Genomic DNA, 22251 nt, shown 5'->3' with positions numbered 1-22251 from the left:
CCCTGACCTACACTTCTGCCAAAGGAAAGTATTTTTAACTTTAATGTGTCACTCACCATTATGACTGTGGTTCCTCTGTATATGCACACCACAATTTACAACACACACACATATATACACACATACCCCATATACACAAACACCATACACACACACCATATATAAATACCACACACTCACATATCATACATACACATACACACCACACACACATACACCATATACACACAGGCACTCATACAATACACACATACACACCACACATACCATACCCCCACACACATACACCATATACACACCGACACACATACACTACACACACACAAACACCACACACACACACACTGTATACACACTGACACACACACACACACCATACACACACAGAGAACTTGAAATGCTTATTGACACTATTAAACTTAGCCTGAAATGGCACAATGAACTGGATTAACTGCTGTAACAGGCACGTGGATCTCTTATTCTGTCCCTGTCAGGCTAGAGCACCCCTGGAATGCACGCTGCTCTGTTGAGCCGCGCCCAGTGCCCTCAGCACAATTCGGTGACAGGCTACCTGTGACAGCGGGCCTCACATTTGTGAAGATGGAAATGCATGGCCCCTATTCCATTGAGGACAACTCCCAGTTTCTGAGTTGGGAGAGAAGGGGGGTGAGCACGCCAGGTACCCCATCATTCACCCTCCTCACTTCCTTCTCCTTTTCCTCCTTTCTGCCCTCTACTATTTCCTGTCATCTGTCAAAATTCTCTTTTTTTCAAGGATCACAAGCTCTTCAACACCACAGAATTTCCATCCAGTAACTTAACTATGTCATTTTGTGATAAACTAGACACAGATGATGCTAACATTGTCCCCAAACAACCAAAAACACACGAAAATGGCCGTAACTAGTAGGATATTTTGAAGAGCCTGTTCAGGCATTTAAAATGTTAATCTCCCCCCAGGAGGCTTTGCCATTTGTCTCTTTCTCTCTAGGTCATAGAGACACCAGGCCTTCACTGTCAGGTATAACTTTCTCAAAAATGACCTTGATTCCCCTGGGATTGTCAACCCTGGCAAGCCTGGAAACTCAGTATGTAGACCAGGCTGGCCTGGAACTTGCCTCTGCCTCCTTGCCTAAGTGCCTATCTCATTATCATTGCTTTGTTTGGGGTAGGTTTCCTAAAAATTACCACTTATGTGACTGGCCCCTGAGCATGCCAGGTGACCACCTGTGCTAAGGCGGGTACATGGAGAACTGTTGGGTAGCTGGCCTACTGCCCTTGAACGTCCAGGCTGAGGAAACTCTTGGAAATCACACAGCATTGTTTCAACCTTCTGTGTGTGTGAGTGGGTGTTTGTGTGCATTCAGGCTGTGCAGGTGAGCATACCCTCATGGGTGTGAGGACACCAGAGGCTGATATTGGATGTCTTCCTCTATCAGTCCCTACCTTGTTGTTGGAGACAGTGTCTCTCACAGACCTAGAACTAAGTTGACTGGCCAGCAATCTCCACTCCAGTACTTGGCTTTTTATGTGGGTGTCAAGAATCCAAACTCAGCCCCTCATGCCTATGTGACAAGCACTTTACTGACTCAATCTCTCAACTTTAAAAATGTGTTTAAATTCACTTATCTATAAAAATTCATATTTATTATTATTGATTGCTGTCACTCTTTATGCCAACAGTGCCGATCACAGGGAGGGCCACAATGAATGCTCACAAGCGTTTGGGTGGTGTAACTGAGAACATTTTTAACCTGTCACTAGAGGGACATAATATACAGGTAAGGAGAGAAATAGCAGACCTGGGAGGAGCTGGGTTTGTCTGCAGAGGTGGCAGGAAGGGCCCCTGGGTACAGAAGCAGGAGCCTAGAGGGAGGGACAGAGGGAACCATGCCATCTCTCATCTGAAGCTGTTGTTTAACCCCACCTGCATCATCAATGTTTAGAAAAGACAGCCTTTGGGGAAGGAAGAGGAAGCCCTTGGGGCCGCCTTGAAGCCGCTGGTGTTCCGAGTGGATGAAACTACACCCAGAGTTGTACAGAGTGTCCTTCTGGAGCGTGGGTGGGACCAATTTGACGAGCAGCAACAGGATGTGGAGGACTGGAATCTGTACTGGAGGGCATCCTCCTTCCGGATGGTAGAGCACGTCAATGTCAAGCCCTGGCAGAGACTGAACCACCACCCAGGGACAACCACACTCACTAGGAAGGACTGCCTGGCCAAGCACCTGGCATACATGAGAAGGCTCTATGGTGAGTCCCTCTATGAGTTCACACCCCGGACATTCATCATTCCCAATGACTACACCAAGTTTGTAGCTGAGTACTTCAAGGAGAAGCAGGTGCTGGGTACCAAACCTACCTACTGGATCTGCAAGCCAGCAGAGCTGTCACGTGGGAGGGGGATAATCATTTTCAGTGACATTCGAGATCTCAACTTCAACGGCACGTACGTCGTGCAGAAATACATCTGCAACCCTTTACTTGTGGGTAGATACAAGTGTGACCTCCGCATCTACGTCTGCATCACTGGCTTCAAGCCTTTGACTATTTATGTGTACAAGGAAGGGTTAGTGCGGTTTGCCACTGAAAAGTTTGACCTCCATAATTTGCAAGACTCTTACGCCCATCTGACCAACAGTAGCATTAACAAATCTGGGGCCTCGTATAAGAAGATCAAAGAGGTGGTGGGTCAAGGCTGCAAGTGGACCCTCAGCCGGTTCTTCTCTTACCTTCGGAATGGGGATGTGGATGACCTGCTGTTGTGGCAGAAGATCAAACACATGGTGATCCTCACCGTCCTGGCCGTGGCTCCGTCAGTCCCTGTTGCCTACAACTGCTTTGAGCTTTTCGGGTTCGACATCCTTATTGATGAAAACCTGAAACCATGGCTCCTAGAAGTCAACTACAGCCCTGCTTTGTCCCTGGACTGTTCCACAGATGTCTCTGTGAAGAGAAGTCTTGTCCATGATGTTATTGAACTGATTCACTTAAACGGCCTAAGAAGGGAGGAGAAAAAGTGCAGCAGAGCTTCTCCAGGGAACCCCAAGGGCAAACAGCTTGAGCTCTACACAGCCCCTGCTTCCCCTCCCTATGTGTCTCTCATACGGTTTACAAGCAGGATGTGCAGTAAAACCAACCCTGTTGTGCAGAGAGTCGTCAACGTGTATCCCAAGCACACACGCACCTCCCAGCTGAGAGAAATGATGAACAAGCAGCGCATGCTTCTAACAAGAGAAGGCGCCCAAAGCAAGCCAAAGCTGAAGGCTTGCCATACGACGCGCAAGGCGCTCTCTCCTTATACACCTGTAGCTCAGTCACAGCCCCACAGGATGAAGGGGCCCGTGGGCATCCTTCCAGAAACCGGCTATGTACCAGATGACCATGCAGGCAACTTTGTTCTCATTTTTCCATTCAATGAGGCTACTTTTGGAGCCTCCAGGAATGGATTAAATGTCAAAAGAATAATTCAAGAGCTCCAGAAACTAATGAATAAATAATTCTCAAGTGGTAAAAACTAAAATCAAGAAGTGAGGTGAAACTTTTGAAAACTGAGGGTTTCTTTTCTTTTCTTTCTTTCTTTCTTTCTTTCTTTCTTTCTTTCTTTCCTTCCTTCTTTCCTTCCTTCCTTCTTTCTTTTATTCCTCACTCCCTTCCTTCCTTCCTTCCTTCCTTCCTTCCTTCCTTCCTTCCTTCCTTTTATTTGGAGACAGAGTTTCTTTGTGTAGCCCTGGATGTCCTGGAACTCACTCTGTAGACCAGATTATCCTATGAACTCTGACATCCACCTGCCTCTGCTTCCTGAGTCCTGGGATTAAAGTCATGTGCCACCACTACACAGCTGAAACCTAAGGATTTCTACCCCAGAGGAGATGATATAGGCCAAGCTCTTTTTATGTGCTGCCAGAGGCCATGGAAATATACAGTAGATGGCAATTGATAGTTCAGGTGTCAACCCATTAGATGAATGACTCTCTGATGGAGTAACCCTATCAAGCAAGACCTACAGGACCATAGACTCTGAAAACCAGTTGCTTCTGTCTGTAATTTTTCCCATGTGTCACTACATTTCTTCCCTAAAAACAGCTATGGGTATTCTCCCACTGCTTGTGTGTTTATCTCATGTATATATTCCATCTACTGGGCACACATATAGTTGTGGATGGTCAGGAAGATGATTTCTGCTTAATCTGTGTAATTCTGATGAATAGAAATAATGCCAGGATATTTTTCATACTCTGACATAGGAAAATAACTGTATTCTCAGCTACAAAGACATCTTTTCACACATTTAGCTAAGACCTTGGAGTAAATCCAAAATAGACTTAGTTGCCCCTGGAGATAATTGACAAGGACAAGTTCCCAGATGTCTGTTTGTTGAACCAAAGTCAGGCTGATAACATTAAGACATAAACTCCCTGCAGCAATTGGCTTTCTGCACATACTCCTAGCCACTCAAGGTTCAGTCAACTAACTGTTTATTGCTTAGGTCCTGGGTTCCAATGTCACTCTCTGGGATGTCTCTCAGGCTATGCGCATGGCCAAGTATTACTGGCCAGTCAGTGTGACATCCCTAGCCTAAGAGAAACTGTGTGATGGGAATGGCTTGTTTACTCAAGAAATGCCATGTGACTCAAATCTGTCCAGAGTCTTTGCTGTAGAGGAAGAAGTGTGAAGAAAGAGAAGTAGCCATGAGAGAGGGAGAGAGAGGTGTGAAGGAAGAGATGCGGCTGTGTGGAGAGAGATGTACCTGTGTGGAGACAAGGTAGATGAAGTTGTATAGAAGAGAGATGTAACTGTGTGTAGAGATGTGCAGGAGAGAGATGTATGTATGTAAAGAGAAATATGTATATGCATGCTAAGAATGTAGCTGTGTGGAGACAGAGATTTTCAGAAAGATTTTTTAAGATGAAGTAAAACAGAAAGTTATCATCAGAAAGTGTGTGTTGCCTTATTTACCCCTCAGAAAAGTCTAGCCTTACTGCATTTGTGGATTTTTTATTTTATTTTTTGCATACCCTGGAGGCAGTCTTGGAGCAGGCTCTCCCAAAAGCCCCAATATCGTTTGTGCCTTTAGCACACAGCATTGTTACTGGGCACAGATGTGTGAACAGACACATAGAGGCCCCACCAGGATGGCCCCATCAAACCCTGACCACATTACTCTGTCATGTGTTAGGTTTCTCAGATCTCTTGGCGGTATATCAGTGGCCACCTCTTAATTCAGAGACACGCTACCCAGTATCATAATCAAACTGCCTATTCTTTGTAACAGGAAGAAAATGTGAGGAATATTATAACATGTAAAGGGATTTCCTAGCTAAAATAGTATAAAAATGCCAGGAATCATGTTTTATTTTTAATCAGCCATTGTTTGTCAAAATTATTTTTGGGGAGCTGGAAAGATGGCTCACTGAGAACCTACATCTAATCCCCAGCACCCACTCAAGAAGCCAGATGTAGTGGCACATGCTTGTAATTCCAGTGCTGGGGAGGCTTATGCAGGCAGACACAGGGGTCCCTGGCCAGCCAGCCAAGCAGAGTCAGTGAGCTCCAGGTCTCAGTTCAAGAGAGCCTGTCTCAAAAAACAGGGTTTAAGGTGGTCACTTCCTGAGGAACAACACTTTGAGGTTGATCTCTGACCTCTACACACATGTTTAAGTGTATGTACACGCACACACACACACACACACACACACACACACACACACACACACACACACGTCATCAGCATAAAGTCATTTAGAGTGCAGTGAATTACAGAAAACCCAATTGTTTATAGATCCTGAATCCTAAATCAGACCGTGTGCAAAATGCTACCCAGAGGGATGTTTCCTTGACTCTTTCAAGTTGACACAACGTTAATCATCACACAGACAGTGAGTTCCCAGGGCCAAGGGGCAGTGGGGTGGTGGTGTTCCTTTTGGGTGATGGAAACACTCCAGCTGTGATAACCACATGGCTTTGTGAATGTGCCAAGGGTAGTGCTTATGTTATATGTATTAGGGTAACAGAATAAAGAGGTCCCTGCTTATAACCCCCCCCCCCAACAAAAATTCTTCAAACATCTGTGGACAAAATTACTTTTGAGGGACCCTGGCATTCACATGGGAGCTTGTAAGACATTGTCAGACCCAAGACTCAGGAGGACTGCTGTGACAGCAAAGACCCCATACTCAGAAGACAGACCTACTGACTGTAGCTCACTCCAGGCCCCCCAAAAGCCCCATTTCACAAAATCTGTAGCTCTGTCTGGACACGAGCCTGCTGCCATCACCACTACCTGGAGTCTACAAGGATCGTGCCCACTGGTGCTTCTGAAGGCAGACCAGCTCACAGGAGGACCCGGAGAAGACCCACGTAACCAACAGGCCTGTAAAACTCCGCCTCACAGCAGGTGTTGAAGGGGCCCTGGCTTGGCTGTGTTGGATGCAGCCTGTCTTGGGAACAATTCTGACAGCACAGACAACTGACGAGAGATGAATCTCTGTGCTTCTGGGACAGGTCTGCAGGCTCCATCCCCCCACAGACTCTGAAGGAGCCCTGCAGCTCCACTCCAGCCCCTCTGTGGTGTCCTAGGGACAGTCCTACACAAAGAACAGTACAGACTCTCATCACCCAGGGGCCCCAGGTTGGGTTTGCTGACATGGACCGTGGAGCCTTAGTTCTAATTCCCGCTGGCTACCCAGGGGTTTGTCAGGAGACACACCATCTTGAGTCCCTGGACAGGCTTGTCAATCTCTGTTTCAAAGCTCTGTTAACAGCCCAAGATTCCAGTCCCAGCTTCCCTTTCAAGCCGAGGAGCAGCTGTGCCTCCTCTTTTTAACTTCTCACTTTATTATCCTGGGAGTCTTAGAATGTTTTTATAAATTGGCTTCAGCCCTTCTCAACTAGCTGAAAGCAGGCATGTCAGCCCAGGAGCCACTTGAACGTTTGCCTGTCCGTCACTCACCATCTTGGTGTCATAGAATGGTCCTTATTTTAGTGACAGCCCCATAGACCATGGTCCCAAAGATAGTTCAATCTATCCTGTGGCCAAACAGAACTCAGAGTCACCAGAGCTCTTCATAACAAGTCTGCAAACAGCAGTCTCTACTATAGACCCAACAGCAGCCATGTGACCCAGACCTAACCATATGCACATAACCCTGCACCTGGAAACAATTCCATCTACCTAGATTTAACCTGAGACCAAATGCCTAACACCAGTGTGTGAGAACTGAAGGGAGAAGTTAACTCCTTCAAACTCAATAGTCTAACGAGCTATAGCAGATAACAAGAAACCATAGTCAACAGATGGGATTAAGAAAGTAGTAGATAAATTAGAAGTTAAATATTATAATATGAACCATTGCAAAGAACCAGACATAAGTCCTGAAGCCAAGGAATGCATCTACATGAAAATTCAGTAGTATATATGATTATGCAGGAGAAAGACCAGTAAGTCCTAAGATAGGGCCACTGGAATTTCCAGTTAGAGAAATAAAATGAAAAAAGACTGAGAAGCAGTGGGCGAAGCGGGGATCCCTGTGACATCATCAAACAGGAATGTTTGGCTTACAGTAGCACCAAAAAGAGAAGCGATGCCTGTGTGGGAATGCATTAGCTTTGGGGGTGGGGCACCCCATGCTTGACTTACGTGTCACAGAAGCAGTGGAAGGGAGGGAGGATTTGCTGTGGCCCACAATATCAATAATGGGAGAATGCTCCGAGATACAAGATAATCAAATGGTAGAAATAAAAAGACAGAGTCGTAAAAGCAGCAAGAAAGCACGTATTGCAGATAGGGGAGCTCCCAGGGTGCTCCCAGTAGGATGCTTAGAAGACTGGGAAGAGCCATGTTCAAAGAGCTAAAAGATCAATGCAGCAAGATTTCTGTCCTCAGCAAAGCCATCCTTCAGAAGGGGAAATGAACATTCCAGGCAAGGGAAAGCTGAGGGCTTTAACACAGCTAGATGTGGCAGAGGAGACGGCAGGGGAGCACTTTGAGTAGAAAGAATACTAAACACTAACATAGTATATGAAGGTAACATTTGCTCAGATTCAGACTACTCTAGTACTGAAAAGCTGGCATGGCAACCACTCAGTTCTTATCCATGAATTTAGGAACTGAGGGATTAAAACAGCCAAAGCCATGCCACAATTATCTTTTCTTTCTTTCTCTCTCTCTCTCTCTCTCTCTCTCTCTCTCTCTCTCTCTCTCTCTCTCTTTCTTTCCTTCTTTCTTTTATTACCCCCCTCTCTTTCTCTCTCTCCATTTACCCAGCAGGGGAACCTTTTTACTTTCTGTGGCTTCTGTCCTGAACCCATTCTGGGCTCAGGCTCTTTTACAGTCCCAGCTGTCTCCAGGTTTCGGGCTTGAAGAGAGGTGGTGGCAGTTAGCAGGCATTGCTGGTAGATTAAGGTGGCTACGATGGAACTACACTTTGGCCCAAATGAAAAACTTGAGTTCAGGAGATACTGTCCATAAAGCATGGCCACACTGACATTAGAAATAGTTCTATATTCCTGGGCCCTGAATACTGACTGCATGGTGAGATCAAGGCAGGATGGTAAATTGGCAGTTCCCAGGGGTGGGGATTCAGACATTGTTCTAAGAGCTGTATTTGGGTCCAGGTACCGTGGGGTTGGGGGACAAGGTAGCAAGCAGCTTGAGAAGTCTCCAGTATCTCTTAAGTATTTTTTTCTCCAGAATGTTCTTCAACTCTTTGTCAGCCAGTGTTCTCTCCTCATCCTGTCAATAACTGGTGGAGTGGGGGCAAGTCCCAACTAGCTGACAGCACACACGCTGGCAGACAGCACACTGGTCCACCCTCCAGTTGTAGCCTTGGAAACAAGATGCTCTCCCATGGCTGAAACAGTGCACATCCAGGTGTGCTACCAATGCACTCTGAGTGGTGGCCCCCACAGCTATCTCCTCCTAGCTACAGGCTCTCTGAATCAATATCCAAGACCCTGGCTCCAAGGCCTGCCTACTGCCCCGACAGGGCACTAAGCTGGTGTCCTGGAGAGTTTGATGTCAACTTGACGCAAGCTAGAGTTATCTGGAAGGAGGAGACGTCAACTGAGGAAATACCTCCGTAAGATCTGTCTGTAAGGCATTTTCTTGATTAGTGATTGATGGGGAAGGCCCAGCCCATTGTGGGTGAGGGCATCCCTGGGCTTGTGGTCCTGGGTTCTGTAAGAAAGCAGGCTGAGCAAACCCTGGGGAGCAAGCCAGCACCCCTCCATGGCCTCTGCATCAGCTCCTGCCTCCAGGTTCCTGCCTTGTTTGAGTTCCTGTCCTGACTTCCTTTGATGATGAACAGATGCAGAAGTATAAGCCAAATAAACTCTTTCCTCCCAACTTGCTTTTTGGTCATGGTGTTTCATCACAGCCATAGAATCCTGACTAAGACAAGTTGGCACCAGGAGGTATTGCTGTGACAGACCTGATCGTGTTTTGGAGAAGAGTGTGGAATGAGTTTGGAACTTTGGACTAGAAACGCCATTCAGCACTGAGAGCTTGGTGAGCTGCTCTGTAGGACCTTGGGAGGTAAGAATGGAGAGCAATGCAACGGAGGCCTGGCTGGTGAAGTTTCAGAGGGAGTTTAAAGACTCTCTCAGGGCCGTTTGTTATTTTGAATTAAGGTTCTGTAGTTCTGGACCAGAACTACAGTCAGCTGTTAACAAGATACCAGAACTACTAAAAGGAAGCTTTTGCTTTGCTGGGATACTTGACGCTGGTCATCTAAAGCTGAAAAATTAGCAGTGATTGAGAATAGACCAGCATCAGCGAGGTAAAATATTCTGGGAACTTTTTCCTGAGAGTCAGCACACAAGGCTCTGTTCCAGAAGTGGCCGAGGTTGTACCTTGAGCTGGCATCTGAACTTTGTAATGTAAGAGTCGCCCAGGTGGTACTTGGTTTTGAAGGCGTGAAGGGGTCATGGAAAAGAGTTGAGGTGTGGCACCATGAAGAGAGCCTTTGGGAGGTTATTGGTGAAAGCACATCCCAGTTGCATCAGAGACCCCAGCGTTTTGGAGATGCCAGTACCATGGGGTGACCACCAAGAACAGCAGCAGCAGTGGAGTGGAGCCAGCTGGAGCCTAGAAGACAGATGTGTGTGCTGCAGGAGGCAGGGCCAGAGAAGTGACCCAAGCCCTTTGGAGGAGCCCAGAAGATTGTGAGTGGATCCTACACATTGGACATTGAGCTAGTTATTTACACTGTTCGAGTTTGGTTTTGTTTAGTTCAGATTGTGACTGTGCCTTGGCTCTTCCCTCTTGAAGTTAGGGAATACTTAACTTATTTTTGATTTTTACAAGATCTCACAGTTGAGAGGCTGGTTTTAAAAAAGATTTTAGGGTTTAAAATACTTACAAATCTTTGAATTTTTAAAAGAGATTGAATTTTAAAGTGTTTCAATTTGGGACTTTTTTAAAAAGATTTATGTATTTATTATGTATACAGCATGTATGACCAGAAGAGGGCACCAGATCTTATTACAGATGGTTGTGAGCCACCATGTGGTTGCTGGGAATTGAACTCAGGACCTCGGGAAGAGCAGCCAGCGCTCTTAACCTCTGAGCCATCTCTCCAGCCCCTCAATTTGGAACTTTTAAGATTAATAAAGTTTTTATATTGTGATGTTGATGTTCATGTGTGGTCTTGGGGGATGGACCAGAAAGGAAAGGTTATGGCTTAAAGAATGATGTCTGTGTGTCAAGTTCACAAGGGGTCAATGGGAGGGTACCTGGAGAGGAGGTAAATCAAATCACCTGAAACTTCAGCCCACATGTCCAGAACTCTAAATTTCTGTTCTGTCCTCTGCAGCTCCATTCCCTTATTTTGCCTAGACTTGACCCAAGCTGAGCATGAAAGTTCCGGCAGCCTGACTCACACTGTGGCCTCTTGCTATAGGCACATGCAGCTTTGTGAAAGCAGAAGACACAGTCTGGACAGGGCTGTGGAAGTCATGCTTCTCTGAGCTCTGTTTCTTGCATGCCTTATCAATCTTCAAAAGAATTTAAGGGGTATCATCAGCTGCTTACTAACTGAATCCTATGCAGAGGCCAACAGGACGAGACATTACAGAGCATCCGGGCTTATACAGGCAATGAGGATTTAACAGCTCACTGTGGTGAGGCGGACCCTAGCTGCAAAGACCCTGAACAAGGCATGTAAGACGCTAGTGCACAGGACATTGAAGGAAACAATTGTGTCTTATTGTCTATTCCAAAGCCTGGTACAACTGTGGGATGGCTGTATGAAGAGATCTTTCTTCTACCTTGCAGATTCTCTGCCACCAAGAAGGCAAGTGCACCTGCCCTTTGGACCTTCTTATCGTTGACTTCAAAAGGTAAGCTAGGGCAAGCGGGGGTGGGGGTGGGGGGATGGAAGTGCTGCTGCCGGTCATTCCTCTCCCTGCTTCCCAAGACACCCACGGGGCACAGTCTGCTAGTGTGCAGCAAGTGCTTTCTTCATTTACTCACCCTGCAGCAATGTCGCAGACACAGAAAAAACCCACATTCTTAGAACCCCTCATCAGAAGAGAAGGCCCTCTACAGTGGGTATGCAGCCTCAAGCCCAGACCCGTGCAAGGGTTGGAAGGGGTGGTCTATTGAGACTCAGTAGCCACCTACCAGCTAGGGAGAAACCCCTCTTGCCTAGGGCACAGCAGAGTGCTCCCACAAAATGAGGGGACAGCAGGCAGACTCATAGGAACAAGGAGGAGGCGTGGTCCAGGTATGTTTCTGTGTTTTTACTCATGTCCTTGTTGATTGACAGATCATAATTATTCAGATTTATGGGATAGAATGCTACATGAGGCTCTGTCTAGACACTTTAAGGTGGTTAAATCATGTCTATTAATACACCAAGCGCCAGTGAAAATACACCCCCCAGGATCCCACTTATGAGGAGTCTGAAGAGGGCTAGAAGTAGACAGCAGGTAGCCATTGGCTGGCTGTTGTTAATGGCTGCTCTTAGGAGTTAGAAGGCAGTACGCAGACTGCTTCCCTTTTATCTTCTGCTCCAGGCCCAGGCTGTCAGAAGACACAGTCTGGAAGCCTCGTTCCTGGCTACTGCTTCTCTGACCTCTTTCCCCAGATGGTGGCTAGATGGTCTCCTTCATTATAATTTTTAGGTGCCTCTCTTCTCCTGATGGGTGGATGGGCGATCTCTAGGACTGTCGGGGGCTCTACCATTGTGAGTTGCTTTGTCTGTTTTGCTCAGAACTGTCACTGGAGCCTAGTGCCCGACACTGAGTCTGGTGGATGCTCTACTTCCAGTCCAGGATGACAGTTCCCATCTCGTCTTTGACCCTGACCCTCCCTGAGGCATACTTGGTCTCCTGGCAGCCATTGCAGTACACAGTCTTCGTGCTGCCGTCCGGGAACTCCCTCCGCTTGAACCTGGCTGTGTGGATCTCTTTCTGTCCATTGCTGAACATGATGATTTTGTCTCCATTCCTGTAGAACAGAAACACGATATGCGTGTGCAGGAACTGGGAATGAGGGATACCACAACACCACCTAGATATCCATGCCCGCCCCTGGCCCGGTCTGTCCTGAGGGGAGGGAGTCGAGGCTTCCCGAGGAAAGAGGAGAGAAGGCGTTTGAGGTTTAAGAGACAGAGGAGGCCTGGGCTGCCTGAGCTCGGGAAGGTGGAGGGTGAGGGAGTGGGAGTAGAAGATATGGACCCAGAGACCCGAGCTCACAATCTGAGCTGTGGTGAGTGGAGGCAGCAGGACACTCACGCCATGACGAATGCAAGAGAAAGCATTCTGGGTGCTACGCCCTGTGCTGACACCACCAGGAGAGTCCTAGAAGCTCTAGATAGGGGAAGACTGGGGCACACTGGAGGACCCGAGGAGGTTGAGGTCACGGAGGAAACATGCCAAGGCCATACCATAGTCAGTCACGTCTAAGGTGAGTTTATTGAACTCTTGTTGGACAGATGTGACCCCTGTGGACCTCACTGTCTGCACACACCAGCCCTGAGACAGTGACGTGGCACATTCTTGTTGCATCAGAGATGCTTACACATGCTGCGATAGATTCACACTTCGACACAACATGGCTTTCAAGAGGAGGAGGCTAAAGACTACACTCAAGGTGGGCCAGCTTCAGTCACCTGAACATCGACATGTGTCACCTAACAGCAGTGAGACATCCTGAGACATGTGTTAGCTAGCAGCAGTGGCACATCCAGAGAAGTACAGAGAGAGATTATTGTGACGCCAACCTAGGTAACTATGACATTAGTTGATGACGTAAACTGTGGGGCCACCTTTGTGCCTGAAGGCAATCACTAAGCATAATTTGGGGACACAAGACTGCCCCCAAAATTCTATGTCTAAGCTCATATTTTCTATAAAGAGATTCTGAGTGCACAAAATTTCTTGTAGGCCCAATGACAATATTTTCTGATGTCATAGTTTTGTTTTTTTTTTAAGTATTTATTTGTATACGTATAAGTGTTTGTCTGAATGTATATCTGCAAACTACATGAGTACCTAGTGCCTATGGGAGTCATGGGAGGCCATCAGGTCCCCTGGAACTGGAGTTACAGGTATCTGTGAGCTGTCATGTGGGTGCTGGGAACTGACCCTATGTCCTTTCCAAGAGCAGCCAGGTCTTAACTGAGCCATCTATCAGGCCACTGTTGTTACATTTCAATGAATGCTTGAACTTTTGCAAACATGTAAATGACTACAGATACATGACAGAACACAAAGCCCAGGGCTGGAGTCTTGTTCACACAGTGTGGTGGGGTACTGACCTTTTCACTGTCACGTATGTCCCATCAGGAAACACAGTTTGCTCACATCCATCCTTAAGCTGCTTCACGGTCCCATCAGGAAACACGGTTTCCTTGGAGCCATCTGGGTAGAACTTTTCTGCAGAATACATTTGTTTAAAGGATGGGTTATACTGAATGCATTTGGAAACTGTGTTGTTTCTAAGTGATCTATATTAAAATACTAACGAGAAAGATCATTTTCTCATCAGAGGAGTTTGTGGTCAGGATTGGCAGACATAGCACCTGATGGCCCTGTTGATCCAATTTTAGGTAAGGAAGGTTTGGCCATCGTGTAGACAGTCTTTAGTGCATAACAGTTGGTGGATTTTCTGACTTGGTCATGATGAAAAAGTATTCACCTTTGATAGAAATTGAATTCAAGTTTCAAAGTCTGAAATTTTTCTGGCTGTGAATTTGTGGTGAAATCCTTCACTGGTTGGTGCCAGGCAGCACCATGCACTGCAGTCCCAGACAGAATTAAAAAGGGAAAAAGGAGGTTCTAGAAGCACATTTCTCTTCCAGGCTGTAAGGTGACCAGCCACCTCACACTCTACCGTCACACCTTTCCCAATACATTAGACTCTATTTCTCTGAACTATGAACCAAAATAAGTTCTCCCTGCCCCTCGTTGCTTTTGGTCAGCTATCTGGCTGCAGCAGTGAAATAGTAGCCAAGACACTCTTAGAAATGCTTTTGCTGTCCCATACCGACTTCCAAAGGCAACTAGACCATCAGCAATCACAATGACGTCAGCCTCATGCAGAGACCGTTCCCCACTGTGCAGCATGCTGGAGTGCTACTGCACCTGAGCTGGTACACAAGCCGGGGCTGGCAACCGTGCCTGAGCACGGTGTAGAGTTGTGCTTTTCCGTGTGCGTTTGTGGAAAACAGAAAAGCTCACAAGTGAAAATGTCATTGATTGGTTTCCATGTGTTCTTCTCATGTCCCTGTGCTTCAGGCACATGTGTTGGTCAATGGCTGGCAGTTGCTGGCAGATGAAAAGGGGACATGAAGTATACTTAGGAAAAAGACTGTGGTGTGGAATCTGACACCCAAAGAACTCAGTGCAGCAAATACTTGTTAGCATAAAAATCGAACACGCTAAGTGAAGTGCTGGTACAATGCCCGGGGGAAGGAGGGATTCTCTTTGACTCAATAGCTTGAGAATCTCAGAATCCCCTGGCTGGCTGGTGCAGAATCAGTGCAAAATGGTCTTTGCTGAACTTCCTCAAACACATAGACACATGGGTTCACCTGAAAAATGGCAAGAGGGGAGACTGTGGTGTTCATTTCACCTTGTTTTTGAATTGTCACAGGAGGATGTTCTAGAGACAGGAACCATAGGTAAGGGCAGTGACGGAACTCAGAACCCCTGCTATACAGTTATGTGATATGTTAGAGACATTCCATACAGAGCAGCCAAGATTCAAAGAACAGATATGTCTATCAAATCCTTTTTTTTTTTTCACCAGACCTGGCTAACATCCACCAACCACCCCATAGAGCATTTGTGTACAAGCAAGTGTGATTTTTCAATGCTAAGTGTATTGCTCTCCTGCCCACTTCTGTGCCCACCAGCCTGTAAACACCTCAGTGATGGTGCCAAGACTACAATAGCATTGGCTGAAATATTAAGACAAAGAAAGACGTGTCAGCCAGACTCAGTGGTACCGTGGCAGGCCCAGGCTCCACACAGCTGTGACAGCAGCCATATCAACAATGGATTCACTCTGTCCTGGCATTGTCCTAAATCATGGTTTATGAACCTTCCCACTAATGCAAAACTAAGATAACAAAAAACCTGTTTCAGATCAATACCCAGTAGCATGGGAAGGGACCCAGATCTCAGAAGTCACTGAACACCAGATCAGAACGGATGCTTCTGATGCTCTGGTGTTTGTTGATCATTGTGCCCCAGAGGCTTGGCTTTGTAGCTATATTGATACAGCACACAAAGTCTGTGTAAAGAAATTGGGCCCAAGTCTAGGTTCAAAGTGACAATCTCAAAGAAGACTGAACCAGAAACAAAAAACAAAACCCCCAAACAACAACAAAAGCAAGCTACCTGGTGTCAAGTGCTGATCACCAAGGAACGTTCCTACCTTCTCTGAGTTCCCTCGAGAGAAGGGCAGCTACAGCCCTGAAGTAGGCGCAGCATGTGTAGTCCAGCTACCTGCCGCATCTGGGATACTCTGTCTAAGAAACTGCCATGAAGTGATCTCAGGCTGTGGTGCCTGGGCACCTGGCAGAAATGAGCAGACTTTCTGGAAGGGCAGCTCCAGCATGGGCTCCCTGGGAATGCCACCAAATCTGTCCCCACAGGACAAACTGGAAAAGCGAGGGGACATAGCACCACTAGGGCTTAGCCATGACTAGCCCCACACTGAGTTCCATGTCTGGGTCAGGCTGTCACCAGAACAAGATGGTGAGGCAAATGTATGTAAAGTAACTTGAGAATTCAGGGGGAAGGAGAAGAAAATGAGAGAAGGGTGGTATTAGCCTGCACACTAGATAGACCTGAGAAGGACCAGAAGGACATGAAGAGCATCATCAAACAAAGAAGGACAATAAAGAACACGTGAGATTTAGTTAAAGAGGAAAATGGTGAACAAGAGGGCAGTTCTAAAGAATTTATGTAGCATGAATCTTAAAGAGTCTTGTTAATAAAACCAAACCAGAGGCCAGGTATTGGGGTGAATGCTGGAAGATCAGAGAAGCAGAACAAGCCACAGCTACCTCACCTTGCCAGTTCTTCAGCTGATCCTGTTTCCTCAGACTGGAAGCCTCTGAGTCCTCATCCAGAATGGATCTCAGCTGAGCTGCTGCTAACAGCTTGAAAGCTTAACCAGCCAAAAGCTTCTAGGTTCTGGTCCTCACGCCTTATATATCTTTCTGCATTCTGCCATCACTCCCTGGGATTAAAGGCTTGCTTTCTGGGATTAAAGGTGTGAGTCACTGTTCTTGGCTGTATCTTTAAACAGATGGATTTCTGCTTCTGGAATTCTAGGATTAAAGGCATGTGCTACCACTGCCTATCCTCTATGTTTAATATTGTGGCTGTTCTGTCTCTGACCCCAGATAAGTTTATTAGGGTGCACAATATTTCAGGGAACACAATACCACCACAAATTTATCTGAATGTAATGAGTATAAAAGGAAACACAACATGTTCAGAGATAAGAGGGCCATTGGTGGCATGTTATGCCTGTGATTGGAGGGTTAGGAAGACAAGGGATGGAAGTCAGGCAATGTTTGCAGAAATAAGTGAGGACATCTTTGAATTTAATAATACAAAAGTGCCAGACAAAATCCAGGACACCCTGTAGTGGGTAGCCATTCCAGCCTTGGCCTGGAAGTTCCAACTCCCACTGAGGCTTCAGTAATGGTCACGCCCACAAGGCGGGGCTGAGGGAGGAAGCTGAAGACCCAGGATCAAGAGGAGAGGCTTCTCTTGGTTCAGGGACCCTGGACGCTGGAGGTAGACTGAGCAGAGTTCTCCAGAGAACACGGCCAGATTGCTCCATACCTTTCCCAAACCCTGCAACCTATCCCGTCATTTGTAAGTTACCCCACAAAATAAGCCGCCCTTTTAACTACGTGGAGTGGCTTTAATAATTTCACCAATATCTGGTGCTCACGTAGGGCAAATTCCAAAGGCCCAGGCGGCTCCCTCCCTCAGCCTCCTCCTGGCTGGCGGGTACCTAATCCCACCTGCAAAGTTAGCTTAGCCCCTAGACCAGCAAAAACCCACTGTAAGTGAGGCCTTCCCACTCCTCCGAGTGCCGGTTCCCCACCATCTTGGCTCCTTCAGCTGCCACCAGTCAAGGTCACCAGCAGGCCCTGCTTTGGAGCTATACCAACGCCTCCTGCTGGCTGAAAAGTGCTACTACACCCCCCAAAACCACAGAAAGGTAAGCTTATTTCAAGTAAAAATACTTGATAATTTTATACCTTAAAACTGACTAACAGATTTTGAGTAATTCTTGTAATATGGCTGACATTACCTCACAAAAATTTGAAAACCTTTTTGCCTGTATGATGAATGACATTTTCCTGGAAATATACGACCTCCCTAAGGCATATCTGGCCTGTACCATTTTGGCATTCATTGTAATAATTCAGTGTTCAAACACTGGTTTAATAATAAGAACAAAGATGAGTCATTATTGGGACTGATACAGGCTTTAAAAGATAGCAATGAAGGCTTACAGAAAAAGATTCTCTTTCTGGAATCTGCTAACCAGGATTTACAGGCTTTAAAAGATAGCAATGAAGGCTTACAGAAAAAGATTCTGTCTCTGGAATCTGCTGACCAGGACTTACATAAAAATATTCTCTCTCTGGAATCTGCTAACCAGAATTTACAAAATAGGCTTGTACCCAAACTTGATTTTATTGATAATAAATATGAATATTTAATGGATAGAACACCAGCTCTCCAGAGTGAAGTTGTAGCTACTCAGACACTATATAAGGTAGAAAAATTATCATTAATTAATAAGATAAGGTCCATGGATTTCAATGTGTTTCAGAAGAACATAAAAACTTCCATGATTCCATGAGAAATCTGGAATCCCTTACAAGAGAGGAGGTTTACTCCCTGGAACAGACCCTAGGTGCTCCTTTACAAGCCCTGGAGGAAACTCTCAATAAACAGGGCAAGGGACCTAATAAGCAGAAGGGCAAGACCATACAGGTTGTAACATCTCCAAATGGCTCTCATACAATGGCTTATCCTGTTATCATCCATGAGAAGCCAACAGATGACACATACCCCAAGCCATATACGACATATACATTACAACCAATTTCAACAAGGGACTTTAAAAATATAAAGGAAGCAGTAGTTACATATGGGATACACTCCACATATGTAAAACAGATGTTAAGTTCGTGGTCTACCTCACATAGAATCATTCCAGATGACTGGCATCAGTTAATTTCAGCTATTCTAGAATATAGCCAGCAGTTACAATGGAAAAGCTGGTTGAGAGAAGAGGAAAGAAATTTAGAACAACAAGGTAAACTCACAGGTTTTGTGATCTCCCAAGATCAAATACTTGGTGAAGGATGTTTTGCTGACAGGAATGTACAAGCCACTTATGATGAGCATACAATATCCCTATGCCGTACAGCAGCTCTAAATGCTTGGGAAAAGATTCCAGAACCTGGAAAACCAACTGAGATATACACAAAGATATTTCAGGGACCACATGAAGCCTTCACTGATTTTTTACGAAGGCTGAACACAGCTATAACAAAAGCTGTATCAGATAAAGAATTAAGAAAAGTATTAACTGGGTCCTTGGTGTTCAACAATGCTAATGCAGAATGCAAAAGAATACTTACACCATTAAAGATGAGATCAGCTCCTTTGGAAGAATGGATTCAGTATACTAATGGTGTTGAATCTCTTAACTACAGTAATGAGGCTTGGATAGGAGAGACAAATCCCAGAGGTGAAAGAAGGCCCCGTGGTACCAAATGTTTTAAATGTGGTACACCAGGTCATATAAGTAAAAACTGTACATGGGGTAATCCTAGAAGTAACACTCCTTCTAGGAATAGCCTAAACAGGAGACCCCAACCACCTCCTGGATTATGTAGAAGATATGGCAAAGGCCGACATTGGACCAGTGAGTACAGATCAAAAATAGATATACGAGGCAACCCTTTGCTGGTGGGAAACACCTCAGAGGGCCTCTTGCAGGCCCCAGCCACTGTGGAAGAAATTCCTCTCCAGGACAACTGAATAAACCAATGCCTAATGTAAAAACCAATACTGCAATGGATGATAACATAGCTCTAATAGATGAGTCACAGTTTACAAAGAACACAATAAAACAAATATTTTGGCAGACTTCCATAAATGAACAAAGACCAAAGCTTAGAATTCGAATTAATGGCTTGGTTCTGGAGGGCCAGGTAGACACAGATGAGGCTGTGACTATAATTACACCAAAATCACAGCATCTGAATTGGCCTCTTCAAGAGGTAGATGTCCAACTTTTAGGAATTGGTACCCTATTTCAGATAAAACAGAGTTTGAGATGGGTTGAATGCAAAGGGCCAGAAGGACAGAGAGGAAGGCTGAAGCCATATGTAGCAAATGTAGCAGTAAATCTATGGGGCCGAGATCTGTTACAACAGTGGAACACCCAGATTAAAAATCCTAACTCTCAGAAAAGGAATACAGGCCAATGCATGTTTCTAGGAATAATATCATAATATGCTATATAAAAATAAAAAAAAAAAAACCAGTCACCAACCATTCAGGCTGTACACAAACAGAGCACAACTGCTGTTGAACTCTCAGAAGTACCAACTGCCTTACCTTTAAAATGGCTAACTAATAAACCTGTCTGGGTTGGACAGTGGCCTTTGACAAAAGAGAAGCTACAAGCTTTAGAACAGCTGGTTCAAGAGCAGTTAAATGCTCAAAACATTGAAGAATCTATCAGACCTTGGAATTCTCCTGTATTTGTTATTTAAAAAAGTCTGGTAATTGGAGAATGCTGACAGATCTGAGAGCTATTAATCAAGTAATTCAGCCAATGGGCTCCCTACAGACTGGGATGCCCTTGCCCTCTCTGCTACCCAAAGAATGGCCTAAAATATTAATTGACTTAAAAGACTGTTTCTTTACCATACTCTTACAAGAAAATGATAGAGATAAATTTGCCTTCACAGTTCCTAATTATAACAATTCTCAGCCAGTCAAGAGATATCAATGGAAGGTCCTCCCACAGGGAATGTTAAACAGCCCTACCTTATGCCAATACTTTGTGCAAAAACCATTGGAGATAATTCGTGTAAAGTTTCCACAATCCATAATTTAATCACTATATGGATGATATCCTATTAGCTGATCCAAAGTTAGACACATTAGAAAGCATGTTTGAAGAAGTAAAAAAAGTTTTGCCTAGCTGGGGACTGCAAATTGCTCCTGAAAAAATACAAAGAGGAGATTCTATTAATTACTTAGGATATAAGATAGAGTTACAAAAAATTAGACCCCAAAAGGTACAACTGAGGAGAGATTGATTGAAGACTCTTAATGATTTTCAAAAGTTCTTAGGAAGCATTTCCAACTTATTGGGTATCATGGGAATACCCAAAGAAGGACTACAAAATTTGGCTAATATTCTAGAAGGGGACAAAGAATTAAATAGTCCAAGAGAATTATCAGCCAAAGCTGAGAAGGAATTGGCTCTGTAGAAAAGACAATTCGAGAAGCACATGTGGATCATGTGGATCCAGAACTTAAATGCATTCTTGTCATATTCCCTTCCAGACATTCCCCCACAGGTATTTTGATGCAGAGGGAAGATATTATAATGGAATGGATATTCCTACCACGTAAACCAAATAAGAAATTAAAGACTTATATAGAAAAGATCTCTGATTTGATTCAAAAAGGTAAGTTAAGACTTCGTCAGTTGACAGGAATGTACCCAGCAGAAATTGTAGTATCTTTAACCAATGAGGAAATTTCATCACTATGGAAAGATAATGAATACTGGCAGAGAGCATGCAGTAACATTTTGGGAGAGATTAACAACCATTATCCCAAAAGCAAGAGGATAAAATTCATAAAGAACACTGAATGGGTCCTTCCTCACATTGTATGACACAAGCCAAGTTCTGGAGTCCTCACATTCTATACTGATGCAAATAAATCAGGGAAAGCAGGATATAAATCAGGAGACTTAAATAAAGTGGTACAAAGTCTATACAGCTCTGTACAAAAGGCAGAACTGTATGTCATTCTTATGGTACTGATGGACTTCACAGAACCCCTCAATATAGTCACTGACTCTCAATATGCAGAGAGAGTTGTTTTACACATTGAAACTGCTGAATTTATTCCTGATAATACAGAATTAACTTCATTATCCATACAATTGCAGAAAATCATCACAAAAAGGGAACATCCTATATATATAATACATATCAGATCCCATACAGGTCTGCCAGGACCTCTAGCACAAGGTAATGATGAGATTGACCAGTTAATAATAGGTAATGTGCTAGAAGCCTCAGAATTTTATAAGAAACACCATGTAAATAGCAAAGGTTTGAAGAAGCATTTCTCCATTACTTGGCAACAAGCTAAGAATATTGTTGTGGTATTGTGTTCCCCACAATATTGTGCACCCTAATAAATTTATCTGGGGTCAGAGAGCAGACAGCCACTAGAACAAAGCCAAAAAATGGTGGCTAGAAAATGGGTCAGAGCAAGCCATAACAGAAGTTGGGCGGTGGTGGTGCATGCCTTTAATCCCAGCATTTGGGAGGCAGAGATAGCTGGATCTCTGAGTTCAAGGCCACTTTAGAAACAGCTAGGCATGGTGACACATGCCTTTAATCCCCCAAACCCAGCCTTTAATCCCAGGGAGTGATGCAGAAAGTAGAAAGATATATAAGGTGTGAAAACCAGGCACCAAGGTTAGTTAAGCATTTAGTT

The 22251-nt window shown here is 45.0% G+C and overlaps 2 protein-coding genes across 2 annotated transcripts in view; one reads left to right on the top strand and one right to left on the bottom strand.

Annotated features, from left to right (window-relative positions):
* Positions 1-1706: 1706 nt before the first annotated feature.
* Positions 1707-3500, top strand: Ttll2 (tubulin tyrosine ligase like 2). Its single transcript, XM_036168664.1, has 2 exons — positions 1707-1781; positions 1947-3500. The coding sequence occupies exons 1-2, from the start codon at positions 1707-1709 to the stop codon at positions 3498-3500; spliced, it is 1629 nt and encodes a 542-aa protein (XP_036024557.1).
* An 8761-nt stretch (positions 3501-12261) lies between these two features.
* Positions 12262-22251, bottom strand: part of LOC118570706 (centromere protein J-like) — a 28576-nt gene continuing 18586 nt past the window's right edge. Inside the window, exons 9-10 of the mRNA XM_036169364.1 lie at positions 13764-13881; positions 12262-12451 (exon numbers count right to left, since the gene is read on the bottom strand). Coding sequence (XP_036025257.1) covers positions 12262-12451; positions 13764-13881 — 308 coding nt within the window. The remainder of the gene's footprint in view (positions 12452-13763; positions 13882-22251) is intronic.

The sequence above is a fragment of the Onychomys torridus genome, chromosome 19 (assembly GCF_903995425.1).
Source record: "Onychomys torridus chromosome 19, mOncTor1.1, whole genome shotgun sequence".
NCBI lineage: Eukaryota > Metazoa > Chordata > Mammalia > Rodentia > Cricetidae > Onychomys > Onychomys torridus.
The sequence above is the reverse complement of the archived record's forward strand: the minus strand, read 5'-3'. Positions and strand labels throughout refer to the sequence as shown.

Bases quoted from the DNA above. Each gene is read 5' to 3' on its own strand.
- Ttll2 (XM_036168664.1), top strand. From the start codon at position 1,707: ATGAATGCTCACAAGCGTTTGGGTGGTGTAACTGAGAACATTTTTAAC. The intron at 1,782-1,946 runs GTAAGGAGAGAA...ATCAATGTTTAG, and splicing joins TAGAGGGACATAATATACAG to AAAAGACAGCCTTTGGGGAA.